General features: G+C 43.0%; 2 protein-coding genes across 7 annotated transcripts; one reads left to right on the forward strand and one right to left on the reverse strand.

Annotated features, from left to right (window-relative positions):
- Positions 1-377: 377 nt before the first annotated feature.
- Positions 378-4982, reverse strand: CENPQ (centromere protein Q). Of its 5 annotated transcripts, none has more exons than XM_079329817.1 (9): positions 4861-4982; positions 3753-3908; positions 3379-3436; positions 3130-3244; positions 2921-2989; positions 2165-2294; positions 1828-1947; positions 1497-1574; positions 378-909 (listed from the first exon to the last, which is right to left on the reverse strand). In XM_079329817.1, the coding sequence occupies exons 2-9, from the start codon at positions 3903-3905 to the stop codon at positions 781-783; spliced, it is 852 nt and encodes a 283-aa protein (XP_079185943.1). In that variant the 5' UTR covers positions 3906-3908; positions 4861-4982; the 3' UTR covers positions 378-780. The 5 variants fall into 5 exon arrangements, with proteins under 5 accessions (XP_079185943.1, XP_079185945.1, XP_079185944.1 ...); XM_079329819.1 differs by lacking the exon at positions 4861-4982 and adding an exon at positions 4468-4483; XM_079329818.1 differs by lacking the exon at positions 4861-4982 and adding an exon at positions 4422-4440.
- Positions 4945-22313, forward strand: MMUT (methylmalonyl-CoA mutase). 2 transcript variants are annotated; one of them, XM_079329789.1, is made up of 13 exons: positions 4945-5022; positions 6675-7053; positions 7821-8188; positions 8940-9097; positions 9319-9490; positions 10888-11136; positions 11413-11524; positions 12746-12861; positions 13372-13487; positions 18221-18352; positions 19911-20058; positions 20646-20813; positions 21903-22313. In XM_079329789.1, exons 2-13 carry the CDS (start codon positions 6699-6701, stop codon positions 22029-22031), a joined length of 2223 nt encoding a protein of 740 aa, XP_079185915.1. In that variant the 5' UTR covers positions 4945-5022; positions 6675-6698; the 3' UTR covers positions 22032-22313. The 2 variants fall into 2 exon arrangements, with proteins under 2 accessions (XP_079185915.1, XP_079185914.1); XM_079329788.1 differs by having other exon boundaries at positions 4986-5243.
- The last annotated feature ends 1998 nt before the right edge of the window (positions 22314-24311 follow it).

Raw genomic sequence — 24311 nt, forward strand, 5'->3', positions numbered from 1 at the left:
TACATGGTTTAGGCAATCCTGTGAGGAATAGAGAGCTGGACTCAGAGAGCCCTACAGGTTCATTCCAACTTAAGATATTCCATGATTCTAACTCCACAGAGGCTTTCAAGTCCTCATGGAAGAGAGATAATTAGGTTTTGTCTCATTAAGAGTAGCTTGTAAACAGAAGAACAAGAGTTTATGAGGTCATTGTAAAGAGCACTGCTATCTTCCAGCATGTAACTGAACCTGAGAAAGTACTTTGTGTTGTTTGATGTTGTTTTTATGTATTAAGTAATGAAAACATAAAACCAATTTTGTACATTTGACAAAAATTTTTCAATTTTATTTAACTGAGAGTTTTATATTAAAAAATAATAAGTAAGTTGAACAGGGTATTTACAACTGAGTATTAGATAGGTTTATTTTTACTACCTGTTTCAGGTTTAAGGATTAAACCCCTGATAAATCTACTTTGGTAAAAGGCACTGCCTTCAGTGATTTACAGATATAGAAGTGCAAATACAATGGAACAGTTCCCTTATTCTGTAAAAACACCAGCATTCATTTCCCTCCCTTCTCCTAAGACAGGATACATCATCATTAGATGCCATCACAGTTCAAAAAAAAACCCAAAAAACCCTTGACAAATGACTTAAATCTTGAGTCCCAAAATGTATGTACAGATTTATATACCAATGTAAAAATGTTTTAACAGAAATTCAGCAGTCACAACAGGAAGCCCATTAGAAAGAAAGCAGATTCCAAACTCTGCATGGAGACTCCACAAATTTTGGCTTCTCAAAGCAAATCCACCTTCTCATAGGTCTTTTCAACAAGGGTTAACAAGTTCTTCAAGTCAGCTGACTGCTGAATAGCATTCAAATCCTTTAAAAGGCCCTCCTGATTCTTTACCTTCAAAATTTCCTCCTAAAGAAGAAAGCAATGATAGACAACAAATAAAAAAACTCAGCTTTTGTCGAGTGCAACAGGAATTTCACCTTCATATAGCCCAGATACAGCTAAAACAAAAAAGATTCAAAGTCATAGAACAAGTCTTCCCTCCAGCAATTACAGATATATTTCAGAAATTACAAGTTCCCTAGGGCCACAGGGTTTCTAGGAAAAAAATATACTATGTTTTAAATCATAAGATCACAGAATGGCTGGGGTTGGAAGGGACCTTAAAGACCAGCTTGTTCCAAACCCCTGCCATGGGCAGGGAACCTCCCACAAGGTTCCACTCTCCCAGGTTGCTCAGAGCCTCATCCAGCCTGGCCTTGAACATTTCTAGGGATGAGGTGTTTTTTAGGATTTTGTCTTGATTTTAAAACATAAGCATATAGCTCTCAATGACAAGGAAAAAAATTAAAAAGGAAAATGAAAACCTATTCAAATTCTCTGAATTTTCAGAATTGCTCCCTCTGGCAGAGGTTAAGGGATGAAAGCACATTCTGTTGCCTTCCTCCTCATAACCAAAGTGTCTCTGAAAAGATAAATATATATTCCACACTCACCTGCAAAGTGGGAGCCTGCAAACTGTGCTTGGGGAGTTCTGGGAGGCGAAGTGTTCCACTGCCATTTTCCTGGAATACCTAGAAAAGGAAGAGAATGAAAAAAACAACCCAAAACTCCCAAATATCAGACACACAAGTAGGAAAATAACCTGTCTGTCATTATCCAACTTCTAAACCCAAACTTTTAAATTCTGCAACTGAAATTGGAAAGATTAAGAAGATCCATTCCCAAAGGTAAATGAGGCCCTCCTTAAACGACACTGTCTGAGAACCAGTTGGTTTGAGAAAGCTCTGGAAGTCATCCCATTCCTCAAGTATTTATGAAAAATACCTTCTTGGCCTCATTTTCATCTTTCTCTAACTGGTTCTTGAGCACCTGGATTTTGTACTGCAGCTGCTGCACATTCTCCTCGACGCGCTCCGCTGATCTCTCTGCTTCAGTTATTTCATCCTGAAACAAAACAGACACAAAACCAGAAGAAAATTTACTTTACAATGGTGATTCTTTCCCACAAACCACACTGAGTCACTGAAAAAGCATCCAGAAAGAGACAGCTTTGCAGCAAAGGTGGGTGACAATGATGGACACTGAACTCTCCTCCATAACAGCACAGGCACAGCCTCACAGTGTGGTGAGGTAATTTTTTTCCCTCCCTTGGTTTTCAGACCTGCAGTTGTAGCAAACACTCCTCGTTTGTCTCAAGCATTTGTTTCTCTGCCATCTGGAGGCTCAAGATATTCTTCAGGTTGTCCAGCTTCCCTGGAGGCACCTTTAAAGTCTTGAAACTTCTCAGCACCCTTTAATTCCAAAACAAAAAAAAGCATGACTTGTTTGGAGTTCTTGGCAAAGCAAGAAGAAAATTCTGGAGAAAAGCTAATTTCACTACAATTTTAAATTTAATTGCTACCAGTGAAGTAGAAGACTGCAAAGAGAAAGAAAAACTGCCTTGTTTTCCAAAATCATGTGGAATAGGTGTCCAAGGAAGAAATCAGGAACAAGAAATCTCAAAAGTCTCATGTTTGCTATGGCAGTGACTTTGTGTGGTTTATATTCCACTGGCCTTGACACTCCCTTACTATAAAATGATACTAAATAATATTTTCCTAATATTTTCCCAATTCTGACCCTTCTGCTTTTCAAATTAAGTTCTAAGAGGAGAATTTTTAGCTGCTTCCAAACGATGATTACTTTAGTAAAACCTATAAATGCTTTTATGAAACATGATATATAACTTTATATATATATATATATATATATATATATATATGTATATATAAATAAGCAAACAAATACATATATATACATACATATATATACATATATGTCAGAGAGAGAGTTTTAGCTCACCCTCAAAGTATGGTACAAAACAACTGGGTAGGAGAAATCCCTTTCCTTTTTCTTTTTAAAATTTATGATTTCTTACTTTTCTTTCAGTACATTGAGATGCTTCTGAACATCATCTTTTCCCTCCCTCTGTTGGGACAAAACAGATCTGGAAAGAAAATAGAGGCAGAATTTCCATCACAAAGAACATGCAAAAAACCACGCTGCCTTCCAGTTCAAGAAATACTATGATTTTTACTTTGTTCCTTGAGGAAACAAAGAAGAACCACCAGGATATTTGGCACTTACAGTACTGCTGAATCCATTATATTTTCCAGGAAGAGCCTACTGCTTTCTGAGAGAGGCTGCCAAGATCCTATTGCAGCACTGGACAGCTTCACCATTTTTGAAGAACCATTTCTTCCTGTTATCACAAAGGAAAAAAGGGAAAGGAATGACTTGTCAAACATGGACAGACAGATTTGTGATTGAATTCAGTCAGACTGGAGTCAAAGGTGCAAAACAGTTCAGATTTAACAGGAAAAAACAGGACCCTACCTGCAGGAGAATAGTCCTTCAGTTCCTTAACTTCCCTTCTGACTGTCTGAGGGACCTGCTGAAGGGAAAAATCTACATTGAGGATGTGGCAATGTTGAGACATCCCCTGCTGGGCAATCATTCATCTACTCCTATGAACTCACTGTGCCAGCATCTGACTAAAGTCTTTGATGCTGAGCACAAACAAAAAAAAGAAGAGAAGAACTGAAGAGCTCAAAAGAACTCTTCACATTGAGCATTTCCTGGAGAGGACTGTGTTTAATTAATTACTCTCTGTAAATCACAATTTAAAAAATGAGAAAAAAAACCCTCTTTCCCCATCTCCTCTCCCCCCAGTTACTTTTCTACTTTGCTTGATCCAAAATAACATATACCTGTCTTTTTTTACTTTGTTTTCTTTCTTGTTCATCTGCTCCCTTTTTTTTGCTAGAAGGCCCTTGTTGATTTTGTGACTTCAAAGGATTTTTTGCTGATCTCCCATCAGTTGGTTTCCCCATTTTATTGGAAGATGTGTGGCAAGGTTTCATTACCTGTAAACCAATGATAACAGGAGGAAACAAAATTAAAACCCACCAATTATAACCCATACAGTGCAAAACATACTTAAAAAAACCCAAAATTATGGAAATTGGGCTCAGCCCAACAAGCCTCAAATGAGCCTAAATGAGATGAAATGTTTGAATATTTGCTAACCTAGAGCCCAAATCCTGTAAACTTACATAAATATAGGACCACTAAAAAAGATTTGGAAGATGTCTCTGCCCATGGCAGAGAGTTGGAAAGAGATGATCTCTTGCAACCCAAAACCATTTTGTGATTCTCTGGTTTATCTTTCTAATTTTCATTGCAGTCATTCAATTACCAAGAACTTTTTACCTTAGCACCTTAACACAACGGTCTCTGATGCAGTTCAAACCTAAGTTTCTTTTATTATTATAAAGACAGAGGAAAAAGCAGCCACACAGAAGGGAGTAGCCACAAACCCCACCACCCTTCTCGTCTCTAAAGCACCATGACTCAGATTTATTCAGCTTTTCCCTCACCCTCTCAGGCCGCTTTTTCCCTCACTCAGGTCCTGTCACTTCTCACCAGGCAAGTGTCGAAATTTACACCAGACAAATAAGCCCCGCCGGGTTAGTGAGGCCTAAACCAGGTAAATAAACCATATGCCAGGTAAATAAGCTCCACACCAGCTAAATAAGCCCTAAATCAGGGAAATAAACCCTGCCCGTCCCTGCCTCTGTAACTACGGACAGTTTTCACAGCGGACCGCAATAAGGCATGGACTACAACTCCCGGCATGTATCGCTCCTCCACCGGCAGACAAGGACGTTCACCCCATCGCAGTGCATGCTGGGAGTTGTAGTCCTTCCCACCCATACCCCCTCACATCCCCAAATGCCGGTGCTGGCGGATAGCATGGCGGATAACACCTCCACAAAACCTTCCCTCTCATCCTGGCTGCCTCGCTCCAAGCCTCACCTTCCCGGCGCTGCCTCTCCCTCCTCAGCGCCGCCGCCGCTCCCGCCTCACCCCGCCGGGACGTTACAAACCAAACCCGCGCTCCCGCGGCGCACGCGCAACGCCGCTCCCGCCCACCGCGCGTGCGCGGGGTCCGCGCGCTGACGGCGGGGCCGGAGGCAGGTAACGGGGGAAACCCATCCCTGTCCTGATGCTGATCCCGATCCCGGTCCCTTTCCATGTCCCTGTCCCTGCCCGGACCCCCGAGCCCTGCCCCTGTCCTTGTCCTTATCCCCTATCCCAGCTCCCGGCCCGGCCCCCCGTCCCCATTGGCCGCCCGAGGGGCGTGTTGGGGGCGGAGAGCGGAGCGTTCCTGTCCGGCTGTGGCTGCTGAGGGGGGAGAGGTGCGGAGAGGGGCTGACAGGGCGGCCCTGGGGTCCCCTCGGGGTGAGGGGAGGGGAGATGGGCTGAGAAGAATTGTCTGAAACTGAACAAGGATAAATGCAGCGTGTAACACCGCGGCAGGAATAATCCCAGAGTGCGTTAGGAAGAGCATTGCCAGCACTGCTAGCAGCTTTGCTTGGCCCTCTGCTCAGCCCCCATGAGGCACATCTGGGCTGCTGTGTCCAGTTCGGGGCTCCTCAGGACAAGAGAGACATGGAGCTCCTGGAGAGTGTGCAGTGCTGGGTGACAAAGATGATGGACTGGAGCATCTCCCTGCCCAGGAAAGGCTGAGGGAGCTGGGGCTGTTCAGCCTGGAGAGGAGATCCTGAGAGGGAACCTCATCCCTGAGTGTCCCTATCTGTCCCTGTGTGTCCCTGTGTGTCCCTGTCTGTCCCTGTGTGTCCCTGAGTGTCCCTGTGTGTCCCTGTGTGTCCCTGTGTGTCCCTGTCTGTCCCTGTGTGTCCCTGTGTGTCCCTGTCTGTCCCTGAGTGTCCCTGTGTGTCCCTGTGTGCAGGGAGGGTCAGAGCAGTCCCAGGCTCTGCTCCAGGGCCCAGCAATGGCACCAGAGGAACGGGCAGGGACTGATCCCAGCAAGTTCCAGCTGGACAGGAGGCAGAACTTCTTTACTGTGCAGTGACCAAGCACTAAACAGATTGTCCACAGAGGGTGTGGAGTCTCCTTCACTGGAGATATTCCAGAGCTGTCTGGACACAATCCTGTGCCCTGAACTCTGGGATGGCTCTGCTGGAGCAGGGAGGTTGGTTCAGATGATTCAGATGGTTCTCCTTTCTTTTTTAATCTATATCTAGTTTCCATCTAGCCCAAGGTGTCTTCTCCAAAGTGTATGATTATATCAGTGATTTTTTGACAGTTCACTTCTTGCAGAGTACCTCCTTGATGTTGGGTACTGGAAAGAAATTCTTCCCTGTGAGGATGGTGAGGCACTGGCACACATTTCCCAGAGAAGCTGTAGCTGCCCCATCCCTGGAAAAGCATCACTTTTTGACATTTTGGAATTCCTAGATGAGAGAGATGTGGAGGTGAGAAGGCAGCTGGCTGTGCCGTCTTCATGCCTCACGCTGGCTTTTCAGTGACTGATTAATGACGGAGATGCTGAGGGACTGAAATAAGTATCACATATCAGATGTGGATGTAGATAGGTTGTGGGAATGGTTTCCTTGATTAAAGAAAAATGTAGTATTTTTCCTGAACTCTGTTCCTGGTTGAAAGGCAAGAGGATGGGCTGTCTATCAAACCAGTGCGTGAACAACACATTTCCTTTTTCTTCTGAGGGATTGTTTTGGCTTTAACAAACTACTTGACCTCTCCACCCTCAGATCTCCTCTAACATGCATATGATCATGCCAAATGCTTGTTTTTCTTTTGTCCAGCTTGCCCAGAGAGCGAGGAGAGCCATGCTGAGGGCCGGGGATGCTGTGCTGCGGCTGCGGCCGCGCCGCTGCGCGCTCCTGGCCTGGCGCTGCCTGCACCGGCAGCCGCTGCACCCCGAGTGGGCTGCCCTGGCTCAGAAGCAGCTGAAAGGCAAGAACCCAAAGGATTTAATTTGGCACACCCCAGAAGGGATTGACATCAAGCCTCTGTACTCCAAAAGGGACACGGAGGACTTCTCTGAGGAGCTGCCAGGGGTGAAGCCTTTCACCCGAGGGCCCTACCCCACCATGTACACGTACAGGCCATGGACCATCCGCCAGTACGCTGGATTCAGCACAGTGGAGGAGAGCAACAAGTTCTACAAGGACAACATCAAAGGTGGGGCAGCTGGTCTGGGAAGCAGCACTGCCTTGTGAAGCAATGGGGGACATGAATGCAGTCAGTTACATGGCAAATGTGATTATTCTGCACTGTGAGTTTCATTTTGCTGTGGAGAATGAATGTGTTAAATGCTGGTTTTATTTATTGCACCTTAAGACATAGACATAATTTGGATCTATCCCAGGGTTCAAGCAGCTGAGATCACGGAGCTGAAGGACAAGTGGTAACCTGGGTTAGCTGGTAGCACAGCCCAGTGGCTGGTGGGGGGGGAATGCCTGGGGACAGCAGAGTTTTGGCTTCTGCTTTCAGGTTGCAGCAACAAGAGCTCTGGCTGTCCTAGTCCCTGCTTGATATGAATAATTTTCTCTTACAGCAGATTTACAAATAGCAACATGTGTCAGTAGAGCCAGGGAACAGGCTGTATGTATTTAGTTTGTGATAAAGAGAAAGTAACGTGACAGAGTTTATGACGCTTCTGTTCCTAGCTAAGCCAAGCTGAGTTATGTGTATAAGCTAGACTTTCTGTCTAGGCATATTTAGAACTTGTGAATAAGCTGTTATTCAGCATTTTTTAAAGAACAGTAAGGACTACCTTTTTGGGTTATTTTTCTCAGTTAAAAACTTTTTCACATAAAGTTTAAGACTACTAGGCCTTGGACAGATTTGAAGAGGGAACAGTGTTTAACATCAAAATTTCGTTTGCCTGAATGATCATCAATCCTGAATCATGTATATTTTGGTTTTTTCCTTTATTTTTCATGTAGCTGGCCAGCAGGGATTATCAGTTGCTTTTGATTTAGCCACCCACCGTGGGTATGATTCAGACAATCCCCGAGTTCGAGGAGATGTTGGAATGGCCGGAGTTGCCATCGACACAGTGGAAGACACCAAAATCCTTTTTGATGGAATTCCTTTGGAGAAAATGTCAGTTTCCATGACAATGAACGGGGCAGTCATTCCTGTGCTGGCTACATTCATTGTGACTGGGGAAGAGCAGGGAGTGCCTCAGGCCAAGCTGACAGGGACAATCCAGAATGACATCCTGAAGGAGTTCATGGTCAGAAATACCTACATTTTCCCCCCAGAACCATCCATGAGGATCATTGCTGACATCTTCCAGTACACCTCAAAGGTATTCATTGTTTAAATGTATAACTTCTATTATTAGGTTAACTGTTTATGAGGCACTTTGGAGAACAAAGATGGGAAGATATATCATAGAGAAGAGTAATGTGATTGTGGAAAGGGCCAGCAGGAGAAGTTAAAGATCCAACATCACGTATCATATAAATGTGAAGTTTAAGTCAAACCAGATCTGCAAACACATCTTTGAAGAGATGGGTTGTATTTGCAGTCAACAAGGAATTCAGAGAATGGGCTGGAGCACCTCTGCCCTGGAGACAGGCTTAGAGAACTGGGGATGTTCAGCCTGGAGAAGGCTCCAGGGGGACCTCACTGCAGCCTTTCAGTGCCTGAGGGGGGTTTATAGAATAGATTGAGAGCAACCTCTAACACCAATGATGACAAATTTTTACACAGATAGTTACAGGATAAGGAGGAACCTTTTTAAACTGAAAGAGAAGTTAGATTAGATGTTAGAAGAAATTCTTCCCTGTGAGAGTGTTGAGGCCCTGGCAGAGGTTTCCCAGAAAAGCTGTGGCTGCCTTATCCCTGGAAGTGTCCAAGGCCAGGCTGGATGGGGCTTGGAGCAACCTGGGATAGTGGAAGGTGTCCCTGCCCATGGCAGTGGGTGTTGAAGCTAGATGACCTTAACTTCCTTCCAATTCAAACCATTCTGTGATTCTATGTGAATGTTGATAGAACAAGTATTTGATCTTCTCTTCTGCTGTTATACCCTGTTGTTTTTGGTTTTTTTTTTTCAGAATATGCCAAAATTTAATTCCATTTCCATCAGTGGGTACCACATGCAAGAGGCAGGAGCTGATGCCATCCTGGAATTAGCTTATACCATAGCAGATGGCTTGGAGTACTGCAGAACTGGGCTTAAAGCTGGCCTCACTATTGATGAATTTGCACCTAGGTGAGCTCAAGAAATTTGCAAGTATAAAACTCATTTTTGGTAAAACCTCTATAGAGTTTAATATCAAATTCAGTATTTTTACACATACAAGCAAACAGGAACATTCCCATCAACTATGAAAGTACATTAATCAGAGACCTTGCTGTAGAGCTTCTCCATTACTGGTCCAGAGTTATTAGAATGATTCAATGTTTTATTCTGTTCATGTTCTCCTATTACAGGCTTTCTTTCTTCTGGGGAATTGGCATGAACTTCTATATGGAAATAGCCAAGCTGAGAGCTGGGAGGCGGCTGTGGGCTCACTTGATTGAGAAAATGTTTAAGCCCAAGGATTCCAAATCTCTTCTGCTGAGAGCTCATTGTCAGACTTCAGGCTGGTCACTCACTGAGCAGGTTAGAAATTGGACTCTTACAACCTCCTTACTTAAAGGTGTTCTCATGCTGTGTGTCTTAAAGGGGGCTACTGGTGTTACAAAAGTGCAGCAGCTGTCCTCTCAGTCTGACAAATGCACACACTGGCACTGGATGCACCTTTATGCCAAGTCAGGACTCAGAGGATGAAGCTCTCTCTTGGATTTATCCAGTGAGTTATCCTTCCAAAATGCAGTGCAGTCAGCAAGTAGAGGCACATGTTTCTCAGGATCATTAGCTTGAGAATTCATTTGAGCAGCCAAGGGAGTCACTCATGCCCCTGATGCTCAGTGCTGAAGAGAGGAGTCATGGTTACAGCTCATCTGCTCCTTTGAAACTGGGTGCACTCTGCTGAGTTACTTTACAACAAGGAGGTAAATCATTGGAGTGCACACAGTTTCCTAAGTGATGCCAGAGCTGGGTTCCAGCTCTGATCCCAATGCCTGCTGCTCAGTCATGCAGTAGGATTTATTTTTATTTTTAGGTTGGGATTGCAACCATTCTTAACTTCTGTGCCTTGTTTTTTTGGGGTTTTGTTTTTTTGGTTTTTTGGGGTTTTTTGGTTTTGTTGTTGTTGTTGTTGTTTTTTAAGTAAATGTAATGTTTACTTACACTGTAACAACACAGTAAAACTAAAACAATGGAATCTTCACAACAGTGGTCTCTGTGAGTCCTCCAATTGAACATATTGTGGGAGTGTAAAAATGTTATTATTACCAAAACTATATTCAATTGTCTTCCAGTGTCCATCTGGCTAGATCATAACTTTTTCTTTTTGTCTAAACATTGTGGTTTATCTTAATATAGCTTCTTGGTGTGCAGTATTTTCTTGTAGGTTTCAGAGGGCAAATACACTTAACATGCCTTCAGATAAGTATCTATTCATAAATTATGTTTTACATTCTTCCCTATCCAAATCACAGCTTTCTGTAATTACCTTATGTGATGCTGTCATGAATGAAAATATTTAAGCCCATTTAGTTCCAAAACACATCTTGGCTAGTAATTTGTCTGACACGTGTTAGACAGTGGAATTCTGGATTTGGAGGATGGAAGACATCAGGCCTACTGTTCCATCCTCTCTGATTTGGAGTCACTAAGTTCTTTAAAACTCCACCAAATATAAATTAGGCTTTGATTTGTTGCTGTGAGCAGTTTACTTGCACAGTGATCATTTTGGCTTTCTTCATGGATTAATCTCTTTGTTAAGATATCGACAAGTGATAAATTAGTTTGATTTGGGTTTTTTTTTTTCAGCTTTTGTTCCAATTACAGCATTTCAGTGGGGAATTTTGCATTTGTTTCTTTGCAATAATGACTAACCTGCCTCAGCTCTGTGGCAGAATCACTGAGCTTCAGAGCTGCCCTTTTCCTTCCAGGATCCCTTCAACAACGTCATCCGCACCACCATCGAGGCCATGGCCGCGGTGTTCGGAGGGACTCAGTCTCTGCACACCAATTCCTTTGATGAGGCCTTGGGGCTGCCCACAGTCAAGAGTGCTCGCATTGCCCGCAACACACAGATCATAATCCAGGAGGAATCAGGGATTCCCAAAGTGGCAGATCCCTGGGGGGGATCTTACCTCATGGAGTGCCTCACCAACGATGTCTATGAAGCTGCTTTAAAGGTCAGCTTGCAAAACTTTCTCTGGGAAAATTTTAGGGGATGGGAGTTTTGAGAAATGTCTTTCAAGGGACTGCTTGATAAATTGGTAACTTCTAATCGAGGAATTATTTTACACTTCTGCTTCAGTGATGTGTTTGTAAATAAACTGTACAAAACACAGTTTAGAGCACAAAACTGTATAAATAACATTTAATGAAAATGTGGGTGGTAGCATAGGTACAAAGCTCAATTTTTAAACCTTGCTACTACTCACTGTCTCAACCTCTTCCTTTCTCAGCTTATTGAGGAGATAGAAGAAATGGGTGGAATGGCCAAAGCTGTTGCTGAGGGGATCCCCAAACTTCGTATTGAAGAGTGTGCAGCCCGGAGACAAGCCAGGATTGATTCTGGTAGGAGCAGGGGGATTAAAGAAGGGAAAAGTGTCAGTGGGATACTTCAGTACAAAGGTTTTTTACACACATGTTCATTGTGGTTTTTTTATTTCTCAGTTTAGGAGTAGCAGATTGTGAGCGATAGAACAAATGGTGATGGTTTTATGTCAGAGAAAGCTCTGGAAAGAGACAAGCATGTACAAAACACAGCACCAGTGTGAAAAGTCTTGCTTGATAGGTTCAAGATCAGATGACAAAGCAATAGAAACACCATTTTAAAGGAATGATTGGAGCCTTCAGTAGTGAATCGCTCATTTCTGATAGGAGCTTTGAGCTGTGATTCCCGAGTTTAAAAGCAGAAATGCCACCAGATGGCGATACTCACAGTAGCTGCCCAAAATTCCTGAGTTTTCTGGAGAGCTGCCTGTTCTTCCTGAGTGGTCAGATCATAGCAGAGGATGATACAGCTTCTTGTCTGCCATACATATATATATGTACTCATAGAGTAAGTATTTGGGGAGATATTTATACATGTGTGCTTAAAACTCTATTCCTCTTTTTGTAATCTGCATTCCAGTAGTAATCCAGTAACAGAAACTAGGGATAACTTAAACATGAAAGAAGTAACATGGACTTCTTTGTATGGTGGATAAATTTGAAGCAGGTCTTAATTAAGACCAATAAAGAATAATCAGTGAAGTTCTGTGTTTTCTCTCATTAGGTAAATTACTTCATGTTGCTTCAAAGAACATATTAATGTTATCAGGCACTGCAAATAAAAATAACTGATAAATCTGTACTGATTGAAACCTAAAATAAAATTTTCCAACATGATAAATTAATTTTTATGCACATGGAGTAGTTTTAGGTAGAACTTCACTTGCTAATTTATCTGTTAAATCAGAAAAGTAAATGCAGAGCAGGAAACCAGCACTTCTGCTTAGTTCTGTCAGAGACACTTATATAAGCTTAAAAAGAGAAAAATAGCCATTTAATTTTTTTTCTGCTGAAGTATTCACTGATTTGAATGTTCATGGATTTAATCTCTCATCATTAAAATATCTGGAAAATACAGACTTAATTCTATAAGAGCAGATATTACATATTTGAAATGTATATGGTGATGTAAACAAAGCAATGCATAATAATGCTCAAAATCTTCTTGTCCTGTTAACATTGTGTCTTTTCACAGTAGTTTGCAAATGTGTTCTGAGTTTCTGGTGTTTCCATTGGAAATAGGGTCTGAAGTAATTGTGGGAGTGAACAAGCACCAGCTAGAGAAAGAGGAGACAGTGGAAGTTCTGGCCATTGATAACTCTGCAGTCCGTGCCAAGCAGATTGAGAAAATCAATAAGGTGGGAACAACCTTCTTATTGTAACTGCAGACAGAAATTGAGTAAAGGCAGCTTGCCAGAAGTTTGACCTTCCAATTTCTGAGAGTCCATTCTAGTCATTAGTGGAGAAACTGCAATATATATCTGTATATCCTGCCTTTAAAAACTGAGAGCTTTACATGTTCTGAAAATAAGAAACCACCTATGCAATGTTTTGCTCTAAAAGCCTGTAACATTGCTTAATCACTCACTGTTGGGTGCTTCAAGTGTTACTAGTATTACAGAAGCAGAAATCAACATCCAATTTCATAATCAGTGAAAATGTAGATTAAATTGTTTAGGGTTATGTTATGGACTTGTTCACATCCTAAGGTCCGAGATGCCTTTTGACTTCCAATCTCATTGAAATAAGAAGTGGATATTGACAATTCCACATCCAGAATTAATATTTCAAATTAGACATCTTCCACACTCGACTTCCCATTTCACTTTGTGTTTTTTTGAACTGAATGTCTCCCTCCTGCACTATAGGTGAAGGCCAGCAGAGACCAAGCAGCAGCCCAGCAGTCCCTGGCTGCTCTCACACAGTGTGCTGCCACTGGGGAAGGCAACTTACTTGCTCTGGCAGTGGAAGCAGCACGTGCCAGGTACTGGGGGTGGGGTTGAACAGCCAATTCTTGTTTAAAAATTGATGCCTTTTAACTTTTCTTGGGTGTGGTGTCAGCAAGATCGGAGTTATGGGGTTTTTCTTTAGAGGTGGAAATAAATAATGGCTGCACTTTCACATTGTAAGGTACACTGTTATTATATTTTACAGCTTCTTAAGTCAATGCTTTGATTTCTCACAAGGAACACTACAGATATAAAAATCTGATATGAAATGAGTCTCCTCGTACACATTGTGCTGTTTAAACTCCTATTCTTACCAGTTCCAGGACATAACTGGGCTTCTCTGTCACTCAGCTGTTTCATGGACCAAGGAGTTTAGGAAGTGTCTGAGATGTGAAAATGGATATTCACAGTCTTATCATGCTCTGTTGCTTCATCTTTCCTTGCACCACAGATTGGTGTGAAAACATTTTTCGGCTGAAGGACAAATCAGTTTGCTTAGTCAGGCAAAGTTGTAAGAAATGTTCTTGAGCAGTGTGAGGCATCCTTAGAGTCCAGTGGAACTGTTCCTTTTTTCAAGGTGCTTCTGAGGCTGTTTTCTTTCCTGTTTCAAGGTCAGCATCAGTCTCTAGAATAGATCCTGTCTGTCTGTTTCTTAATTAACTAAATGACCCAAATATGAGCAAACCAAATTCACTCCTTATTGGGATGCAGCTTGGCTTTTTTTTACTGTCATGTCTCAAATTCCTTCATTCCCATTCCTAGAATACTTAATAACTGTATTTTAAATACATTTAACCACAGCCTGTCAGGAACCTCCAGCAGTATGTGTACATTTCTCTTTGAACTGGGAAGGTCACAGGAGGGCAGTGTTAGATTTAATAGGGATTGTATCTTCTGTACCAAAATTGACCAGTTAACTCCTAGTTTATCCCCTTGGTGACCTTGTTTTTTTAATTGCAAAAACATTAATGGATTGAAGATGCACTTTGTAAGTTCCAAACAAAACTTAATTCTGCCCCAAACGTATATATAGGATGTGACCACAGAAAGAAACTGTCATGGCATCTGGTACAGTGTTTGAAGGAGGATTGTGAGCTGTAGGAACATGCACAGGGAGCCTTCCTGTTGGGGGCAACATGGGAAAAGGTTTCAAAATTAACACATTCACCCTTCACAAGCAGTAAAGAAGTGGGCCAGTATCACCAACATGAGAGGGAGAGATGCCTCTTTCCTGCAAAATGGAAAAAGATGGATTTTAAGCATGATGTCATATAACTCACTTGGAATATAATGAGTAGCACAGAATTGCCAGTGCTGGCTATGGAAAAGATTATGTGAGCTAGTACAGAGATTTCAGTGCTGACAAACATGAGTAGAAAAATTAATGTTGTTATTCTAACCCAAGAAATGAGACAGATCTAAAATTACAGGGAATGAGAGCAGTACCTCCCTTCAGTGTCTCATGAGAAGCCCCATTACAGGAAAATGGGACAGGTTATGCCAAGTTCTTTCTCTCCTCCTCCCTCACCTGCTGTGCTGTTTTTGTGTCTCTCTCCAGACTTGCAGTTCAGTGATGGAAAGGGAAGGCAGAAATGCAGCATAGCTGCTTGTGCTGCTTCTTTTTATTTTTCTGCCCAGTATATCCTTGTGGTACTTCCTCTCCTGATTTCACACTGCTGCCTCTGCTTACTGGGGAAATGTAGAGAGGAGCAGCAGCAGCTGAGGCTGAGCAGACACAAGGTGCAAGCTCTCACAGACACATTTCTCCAAATTGGTATTTAGGCTCTGCAGCTGGTTGTGAACCACTGGGAGAGAGTCACACACAAATACAGACTGATAAAAAAAGACTGTTAAAAAAAGAAGCTGTATTCCTAGCTCCAGACACAGCTATTCCATTGTGGATGCATATGAGATTAAAAAAAAAGTTTCTTGGTTAACAGCAGGAAAGTATTCATGAGAAGTTTAAAAGCAAAACTCCTGTTATTACTTAAAGATTTAGGTTTGAAGGTTTGCAGAGATTTGAGACACAAATTTCAAAACACAGGGATTTCAGAGGAAATGTCTATAGAAGAAAGAAGTGTGCTTCATTTTTGTACAGTACACAAAAACAACTTCATCCCAGACACCAGCTTATACCTCATTTATTTTTCATTTTTAACATGAAAATTTCATTCACACTTTTACATAATAAGAACAGAAAAGCACATCACAGCCATGCTGGACTTTATTTAATACTCAAGTATACTCAGATACTGCTTCTGCAAAAGAGGAGGACAAAGATTTATCTAAGCTTAGTTTTCTGTAGAATTAAAGATGTGTATTATGCCACTGTAGCCCTTCAACACACTGCCAGGAGTATGCTCTCAGTGTTTGTGCATGGGGTATTTGGGCTGCAATTTAGCACTCTGAAAGAGAGTCAGTGTTTAAAGACACTGTTTTTAAGTCTGCTGCAAACTTGATTTTAGCCTTGAGGAAGTCATCTTACCTAATGCACTTTTGCAGTTCACTTTTCATTCTTTCTTAGTAATTATAGAAAGGAATGATATTAATGAGATTATTTAGATGTCCTGAAAATCAAACCCTGATGACATGAGTGATTAACAGTGAGTCAAACATAATTCCAGAAAGCCAGGGGAGGGGAATGACAAAAATTGGCCAAAACAGCACCAGTAACATGATTTAAAAATGTGTGTTCCAGAGTGATGCTGTCTTTAGGCAAAACTGGCCAACTGTGAAATGTGATACCAGAGAGGACAGGCCACTTCAGGCATCTGAGCTATACAGATCTTACCTATGTGATCACAAATGGATTTCTGACATTTTACCTTTGCTTAGTTTACATTTATAACTAAGTTTGCTGAGTATGAGCCAGCAAAAGAGCAAATTAGTTGGGGGGGTCATAGGGAGTAAAACATCTCTGTGAAATTTCCTGAAGGATTCAGTGAATGCAGCAGAAATTCATGTCTTGTTACTTTGGGAGCATGAGTGGCAGAGTGCACCTGGTAGGAATCAGTAGCTGCTGAAACTGCAAACAGCAGAAGGAAAACTGAGTACAGCTCTTTTGGCCATCTCCTTGTAGAGGTGTGTGCACAGCAAGGTGCATCTTGTCTTGTATAGAAGCTTTAGAGAATGCTTAAGTTAATTTTGCCTTGGAGTAACTTGTGGTTAAATCATAGAATCATTTAGGTTGGAAAATTCCTTTAAGGTCATTGAGTCCAACCATTTCCCCAGCACTGCTAATCTTGGTGACTAACCCATGTCCCCAGATGCCACATCCACACAGTGTTTAAATCCCTCCAGGAATGGGAACTCCACCACTGCCCTGGGCAGCCTGTCCTAATGCCTGACACCTGTTTCAGTGAAGAAATTTTTCCTAATATCCAACCTAAACCTCCCCTGGTGCAGCTTAAGTCCATTTCCTTTTGTCCTATCATTGTTACCTGGGAAAAGAGACCAACCCCTACCTGGCTCTACCCTCCTTTCAGGGAGTTGCAGAGAATAAATATAATGTGGCAGGAGAAAATATGAATTCCAGAGGTTTGGAATGTGCTAACTCTATTAGTTATATACTTAATACTTCTTTGGTGTCTGTATTTATAAGCACACTTTTAAAGTGGTTTAGAGGAGCAATATTTTTATTTCCTTCCTTTGACAAAGTTTGCAGCAAGCCGTATTCAGCATAAATTTTTAAATTGCTTTGTGACAGAGGCTGTTACTGCTGATGTTTGTACAAGAAGACAGCATAGCCCAGTTTGCTCCTCTCACTTGTGAAGCAGAAGAAGTATTATTTCAAACATGTACAGTGTGTCCAGTATCAAAAAACCTTGTAACTTACATGTAAATAAATTTCCCAGATCCTTCCATATCTCAATGGGTAAAGGAGCTGTGTCAGGAGTAGAGGAGAATAAACACTAAAATAAAAGCATCAAGGGAAAGGCAAAAAAATTCCTGTTAAAATGTTAGGTTTCAGTCTCTTCTGTGTGTTCTTCCTTTTTCTGTCCCCTCTTGATTTATATTTTGTTGCCTGGAAAGGCTGACCTGGAACAGAAACTAGACAGAGCAAAAGGAATAAAGTAAGTATTTATTGAAAGAATACATCATGAGCAGTGCAAGAGCCTGGCCAAATCCCAGATGGCACTGAGTCACAAGTTTTGTACTTTTATATGTTCTTGTTCATCTACATATTGGGATCAATTGTCCAACCACAACCTCAGGCCATGAAGTCTCAGCCCCCTGGCTTGCCCCCTTTCCCTTAGCCATTGTTTCTGCTTTTTGGGTACCAGCTGTCCTTGATTCTCTAGCTAGGAAGGGATTGTTTTGTGTAACTACCCTGTGAAGAGAACTCATTAACACCTAATGTGAAATTTCAGAGTTACACACTAAGCAGCAGAGATTCTGAAAAATATAAAAGTTAAAACCCAAGGCATCATTTTGTATTTTAGTATGAGTCCAAATGCAGGATCTTTCAGTCTGAGCCCCCCCAAAAAAATCCCCATTCAGAAAATCTGATTTAATTTTCTGAAGCATTTTGCCATTCTCCATTGCCTTGCCAGTTGTAAATCAATTCTCACATGAGCAGTAAAGTATTTTCTTAAAAATGCCTTTGCATGTTCTGTCAGTGGGGTGAGTCAGATGTTCAGAGTTGCAGCCCTGAAAGGGAAACCAATGTAAGCAAATTTGTCCAGCAGCAAGGCAGATGGTTGGGCCAGTGATGTCTATGTTGTGTTTTCATTTCAGCCTGCTGATAACACAAGTGTTTGTGCCTCAGGTGCACCGTGGGGGAGATAACAGAGGCCATGAAGAAAGTGTTTGGGGAGCACAGGGCCAGCGACCGCATGGTGAGCGGGGCCTATCGCCAGGAGTTTGGGGACAGTGATGAGATCCTTCATGCCATCAAGAGGTGAGGGCTCTTCCCAGGCAGCCAAACGTGGAATGGCCTCATATTTAATCCAAGAGGTACATGTGCTGCTGACTGTGCCCTAAAAAGCCATTTCCCAAACCTGGGTGACATCCCTGGGAAAACAGTGATCTGCAAAAGCACTCTCCTAAGCAGGGAAGTGGAATGACAAGGATTAAGTACAATAAGACAAAGTCGAATCTTAATTGAAGTTGTATTTGCTTGCAAACAAAATTCACTGAGGTGAAGTTATGATGTGAGAGTTTTTTTCAAATAGCCTAAGCAGCCACAGGATTAAGAAGCTGAGAAGCATTGCCTGAAATCCCTGTACATTTGGTTTCTTCTTTTAAAGACTGTGTAATAGTCATCTCTAAAATATTTCCAGCAGTTCATAGTACAAAACCTCGTTTTGATCTACCCATAAATTGTTTTGCAATTTCACTCTTACTGTTGCTAAAACTTGCTAAAATCTGTCTGGATATCCACTTACAACCTCCAGTCTTTGAGTGTTACTCATACCCTGATGGAGAAGGCATGCAAAGATGTTGGTATGTGTGAAAACAGTTACCTCCTGGGCCTTTTCTCAGCTTCTGCCTTTACTGCTGCCCTCAGGGGCCCAGAGCCTGAACTGCTGCTGTGGGAGATGATGCAGCACAAATCGATGCTCATCAGCCCCTGCTGTGTTGGGGCTTATCCATTAAAGAGTTCAGGCTCTCCTCAAAGGGAATTACTGATGGCTTTGCAGTGGTGATGATTAGATTGACTTGAAAGTAGTTGTGCTAGGAAATGTCGCCATTGTTCTTTTATTGTAGCTATTTAAATGCAACTTTTTAAATTAGCTTTTTTGTGAAAGAGAACTGAACTAACCCCTTGAAAATCAAGATGTAGCTCCTTTTCTTACACAGAATCACAGAATCATTTAGGTTGGAAAACACTTTTAAGATCAGTGAGTCCAGCCTGTAACCACAGAGAGATCCTGGTGGTACTTGAATAATGAGCAGTAAGGTGGCAGGTTAATATCTGAGGCTGTGATTACACAGTAGCATCAATACAACAGAAACATGAACTGCCACTCTCCAAAGAAAGAGAGGCAGTGAAATGAATGCACAGAATAGGAGATACAGTAATCCTTCCATGGACAGATTTTTGCCCAGTGAAATGACAATGCACATCATGATGACCCATCTGTATGTGAGTACTTTTGAAACAATAGGTCATAATTATTCTTAAAAACTAAAAGATGTGTTTTCGTGAGTTGTAATTCAGCTCCTTAAACCCTCAGAGAATTCAGTATTTTACCTGTTAGAAAGCAAAAGAATAGTGGAAGATTTTTTAAAATAAAGAGTATTTTATTTTTGAGGCTGGTAAATACAATAAGTGAGTTAGTAATAATATAACATGAATATTAACATAGTGTGCAGACTGCACAGCCAAACCATGACTTAGATGTTTTTATTTGATGACATTACCCTACACTTGCAGCAAGTGCCTTTTTCATGTGTGGGAATACTTCCAGTAATTCTCAGTGACTTTCACTGACAGAATGTGTGTTTTCAACCAGAGTTAACCAGTTCATGGACCGTGAGGGCCGCAGGCCTCGAATCCTGGTTGCCAAGATGGGTCAGGATGGCCACGACAGAGGAGCCAAAGTCATCGCGACTGGATTCGCAGACATCGGCTTCGACGTGGACATCGGCCCCCTCTTCCAGGTACCGCTGAGCATTCCCGGTGCATCCCTTGTCCCTGGAATGCGTGCCCAGCCCCGGGCTGTGTCTCCGCCCTGTCCCAGCCCTGTTCACACACAGACCCCGGTGCATCCCTTGTCCCTGAGTGCATGCCCAGCCCCGGGCTGTGTCTCCGCCCTGTCCCAGCCCTGTTTGCACACAGACCCCAGTGCATCCCTTGTCCCTGGAATGCGTGCCCGGCCCCGGGCTGTGTCTCCGCCCTGTCCTGTTGGCACACAGACCCCGGTGCATCCCTTGTCCCTGGAATGCGTGCCCAGCCCCGGGCTGTGTCTCCGCCCTGTCCCAGCCCTGTTTGCACACAGACCCCGGTGCATCCCTTGTCCCTGAGTGCATGCCCAGCCCCCGGGCGGTGTCTCCGCCCTGTCCCAGCCCTGTTTGCACACAGACCCCGGTGCATCCCTTGTCCCTTGAATGTGTGCCCAGCCCCCGGGCTGTGTCTCCGCCCTGTCCCAGCCCTGTTTGCACACAGACCCCGGTGCATCCCTTGTCCCTGAGTGCATGCCCGGCCCCGGGCGGTGTCTCCGCCCTGTCCCAGCCCTGTTTGCACGCAGACCCCGCGGGAGGTGGCGCAGCAGGCGGTGGATGCAGACGTGCACTGTGTCGGGGTGAGCACGCTCGCCGCGGGGCACAAAACGCTGGTGCCTGAACTCATCAAGGAGCTCAGTGCCCTGGGCCGGCCCGACATCCTGGTCATGTGTGGAGGAGTCATCCCCCCTCAGGTACGGGCAGCACCATTTCCATCGAGCTGAGAGACTGATTGCTCTCTGTCTGAGCTGTTTGAGCTGTTTCTCTGTTCTGTAGTGTCAGAGCGGAGATGTTCTTTATGTTCTGTTGTTTTGCATCAGCAGCCCTTACATATCATTGGTACAGGCTGGCTTCTGTTTAAAGAGACCTTTTGACTTTTGAGCAATGGTTGGGAAGAGCCACAGCCAGTGACTAAGGCCCCTGGCAGGTCCCATCATCCATAGGCTGCACATTTCACTCACTTTTTAGCCTCTCTTCACCTTCCCTTCATCAGGCAGGGGTTGTCTTCATTCCCTCTGCTTTCTCCTAAGCTGTTGAGCAGTTTGTTGAATTCCCTTGCAGTCAGATCTGTGCTTTCATCTTTAAATTTTCCTTACTTATGCACAATCTGCCTGTCTCCATCACCTTACAACCATCCTCTGTCCATAGTGATCCAAACTGATTTTGCACATAAATGTCCTGTTATTTCCTTTTTCTATACCTCTCCCTTTTCTAGGCAGGAATGACAGAATTCTAAACTGTACAAAGAACACTCATAGTGTTTTTCTAGGAGATAATTTGTGTTCTGTCCAGTATCTCTCAATGGGATGCTACTACCCTGTGGTTGGTAAAGGTGTAATATATCCTATATAGAAAAAAGAGAGAATACAGAGCTGGTTCCCAAGTATTTTTGAAATTTCAGGATAATCATAAAATTAGATTAACTCAAGGGACCACTGGCAGTCATCTGCTCCAAGCCTTTGTTTAAAGTACTATTTTCAAAATTAGAAGTTAGATCAAATTTAGGTTAGGTTAGATTATTCAGACTCATATACAGTTGACTTTTGAATACTTTCCAAGGATTGCCATTAATCTTACTCTAAAGAAATAAACCCTTTCCTACTGTATTTTTTTTAAATCTTCTAACTTTTACCCTTTTCCTATTTCCTTGAAGCTGTGCTGCCTCTCTCTGGGTCTTGTTTTCTCAGACCCAGCATAGAGGACAGAGCATTCCCCAGTTATAAATCAATTATCAATTGTCTGTTTCACTATTAACTATAGATCTTAAATCTGTTTTCCAACAGGATTATGACTTCCTGTATGAAGCTGGCGTTGCCAATGTGTTTGGCCCAGGCACTCGTATTCCAAAAGCTGCTGTGCAAGTGTTGGATGATATTGAGAAATGCCTGGAGAAGAGGCAGCAATCCATGTGACTCTGAAGTGTCACACCTCAGCAGCCTTACACTGACCACTTGATTGTCACCAAGGGATGGCCAACCACAAACCTCTGCTCCCACTGCCCCCCAGCCTCGTGTTTTGTGCTTTCTGAGAAAGTTCTAAACTCTCTGCTTGTTCTATTTTAGGATTATTTATATAGGTACCCACAAGAAAATTTTATCTCTACAACTATGACTTCAGGAAAGGAAGGGAATTTAAGAGTATTTGGGGGTTTTTTTTCCCAGATATACTGATAAATAAAATAATTGCTGCAGCTCTTTGGTTGGTCTGTTTTGCCTGATCTCTTTTGCATGCAGAGAACTAGTTTTGAATTCTTTTAGCAGTTGTAGTAGACCTAGAAGTCTTCAGGCAGGGTCAGTCATCCAGCAGAGATAGGATTGAATCCTGCAGCACTTTGATTTGAGAAATGATGGCTTCTCAGGGAAGGGCAGTGATGGGGACAGAGCACAGTGCACAGCTGCTCCTATATAGCCTACTGCCATGTACAGCATTTCTATCTTATTAAGCCATGAAATTCAACAATTATGGTTTATCTTCCTATGGTTTTATAGACAGTTACATTGTGGCTGCCCCATCCCTGGAAGTGTTCAAGGCCAGGTTGGATGGGGCTTGGAGGAACCTGGGATGGTGGAAGGAGGTTGGAACAAGATGATTTTTCAGGTCACTTCCAACCCAAACCACTCTATGATTCTGTGTTTCTGTGATTCTATGAAATTCATCAAACAACTTGTGTTTTACATTCATGAGAAGCAAAACTGTCTCTGTTACATGGATGAGAGAAGAGCCCAAGACAAAGTTGAAGTTGCACAGTACTACTGGCAAAGTAATGGCATAGAATCCAAGCCTTTGCAGTGTTATCCTCATGCTCTAACTTCTGGAGTAATGGCCTCAAATAATTGAGCTTTGTTCTGAAATGAATCACATTTAATTTTACAAATGGAGAATTGACCAATAAGAGAAGTTGTCTGTAAAAATTCTGTAAGTTATTCCTATGCCTCAATAGCCAGAGACTGCCTGGAAGCTTTTTCAAAGTAAGACATTGAATTCCAACATATTTTAATACAAATCAAAATTTTAGTTGTATTATTTAACCTTGTATGTCATCACCTGAATAGGGAGCTCCATTTACCCTCAATGGAAAGAAAGAAGCCAAAGGTGGCTGGCTCAGGTTGAGTGTCTGCATTGTAAACCTCCTCAGAGTGGTGACAAAACTCCTAATATGTGAGAGGTCTGATCTGTTGGAGGTTTTAGATTAAATTTTTGTTTGTATTGAGATAGTTGCACTGATAATTGCAAACATGAGGTGCCCAGACCCACTCCTGAACTTGGTGCTTCCATCTCTGAAAAGCACAGGGCTGGGTAGGAAATAACCATGGGATTAGAATTTGGCCATAGATTACCTCCTGAAAATCTAAAAAATTGACTAACTTAGTGTTATGGTTTTACTGAATCAGCAAACCCAGTTCTCAGTTGCAGTCGTGTCAGTGTCCTGGCCAGGGAGGAATTTGGGCTCTCAGGAGCTCCATGGAAGCCATGGGAGCCAGGCTGCTGCAGGGGGACACTGCTTGGAAGGTTCCTGGGAATGCCTTGTGTCATCCTACAGAGAGCAGCTGCAGGGGAAGGGTGGTAAAGCACTGGACAGGGGAGGAATGGAGTCACCATCCCTGAAGTGTTCTGAAAATAAGTGACCGTGGCACTTGAGGACATGGTTTAGTGGGGAACACGGTGATGATGGGTTGATGGTTGGACAGGATTTTAAAGATCTTTTCCAACCTTGACTATTCCAATCCTAAAGTGCTCCATGGCTGGAGAGCTGTTGTACCTCAGCCAGCAGCAGCTGAAGGACACAGCTCCTCCTGCTGAGAGCTTCCTTCCCTTCCCACTGTGCCCCTGGGGGTACACAGAAGGCATCCTTCACTGACTGCCACATCCCACCAAACCCTATCCCACATCCCACCAAACCCCATCCCACATCCCACCAAACCCATCCCACATCCCACCAAACCCCATCCCACATCCCACCAAACCCCATCCCACATCCCACCAAACCCCATCCCACATCCCACCAAACCCCATCCCACATCCCACCAAACCCCATCCCACATCCCACCAAACCCCATCCCACATCCCACCAAACCCATCCCACATCCCCCCCAACCCCATCCCACATCCCACCAAACCCCATCCCACATCCCACCAAACCCCATCCCACATCCCACCAAACCCCATCCCACATCCCACCAAACCCCATCCCA

Source organism: Erithacus rubecula (genome assembly GCF_903797595.1).
Source record: "Erithacus rubecula genome assembly, chromosome: 2".
Taxonomy (NCBI): domain Eukaryota; kingdom Metazoa; phylum Chordata; class Aves; order Passeriformes; family Muscicapidae; genus Erithacus; species Erithacus rubecula.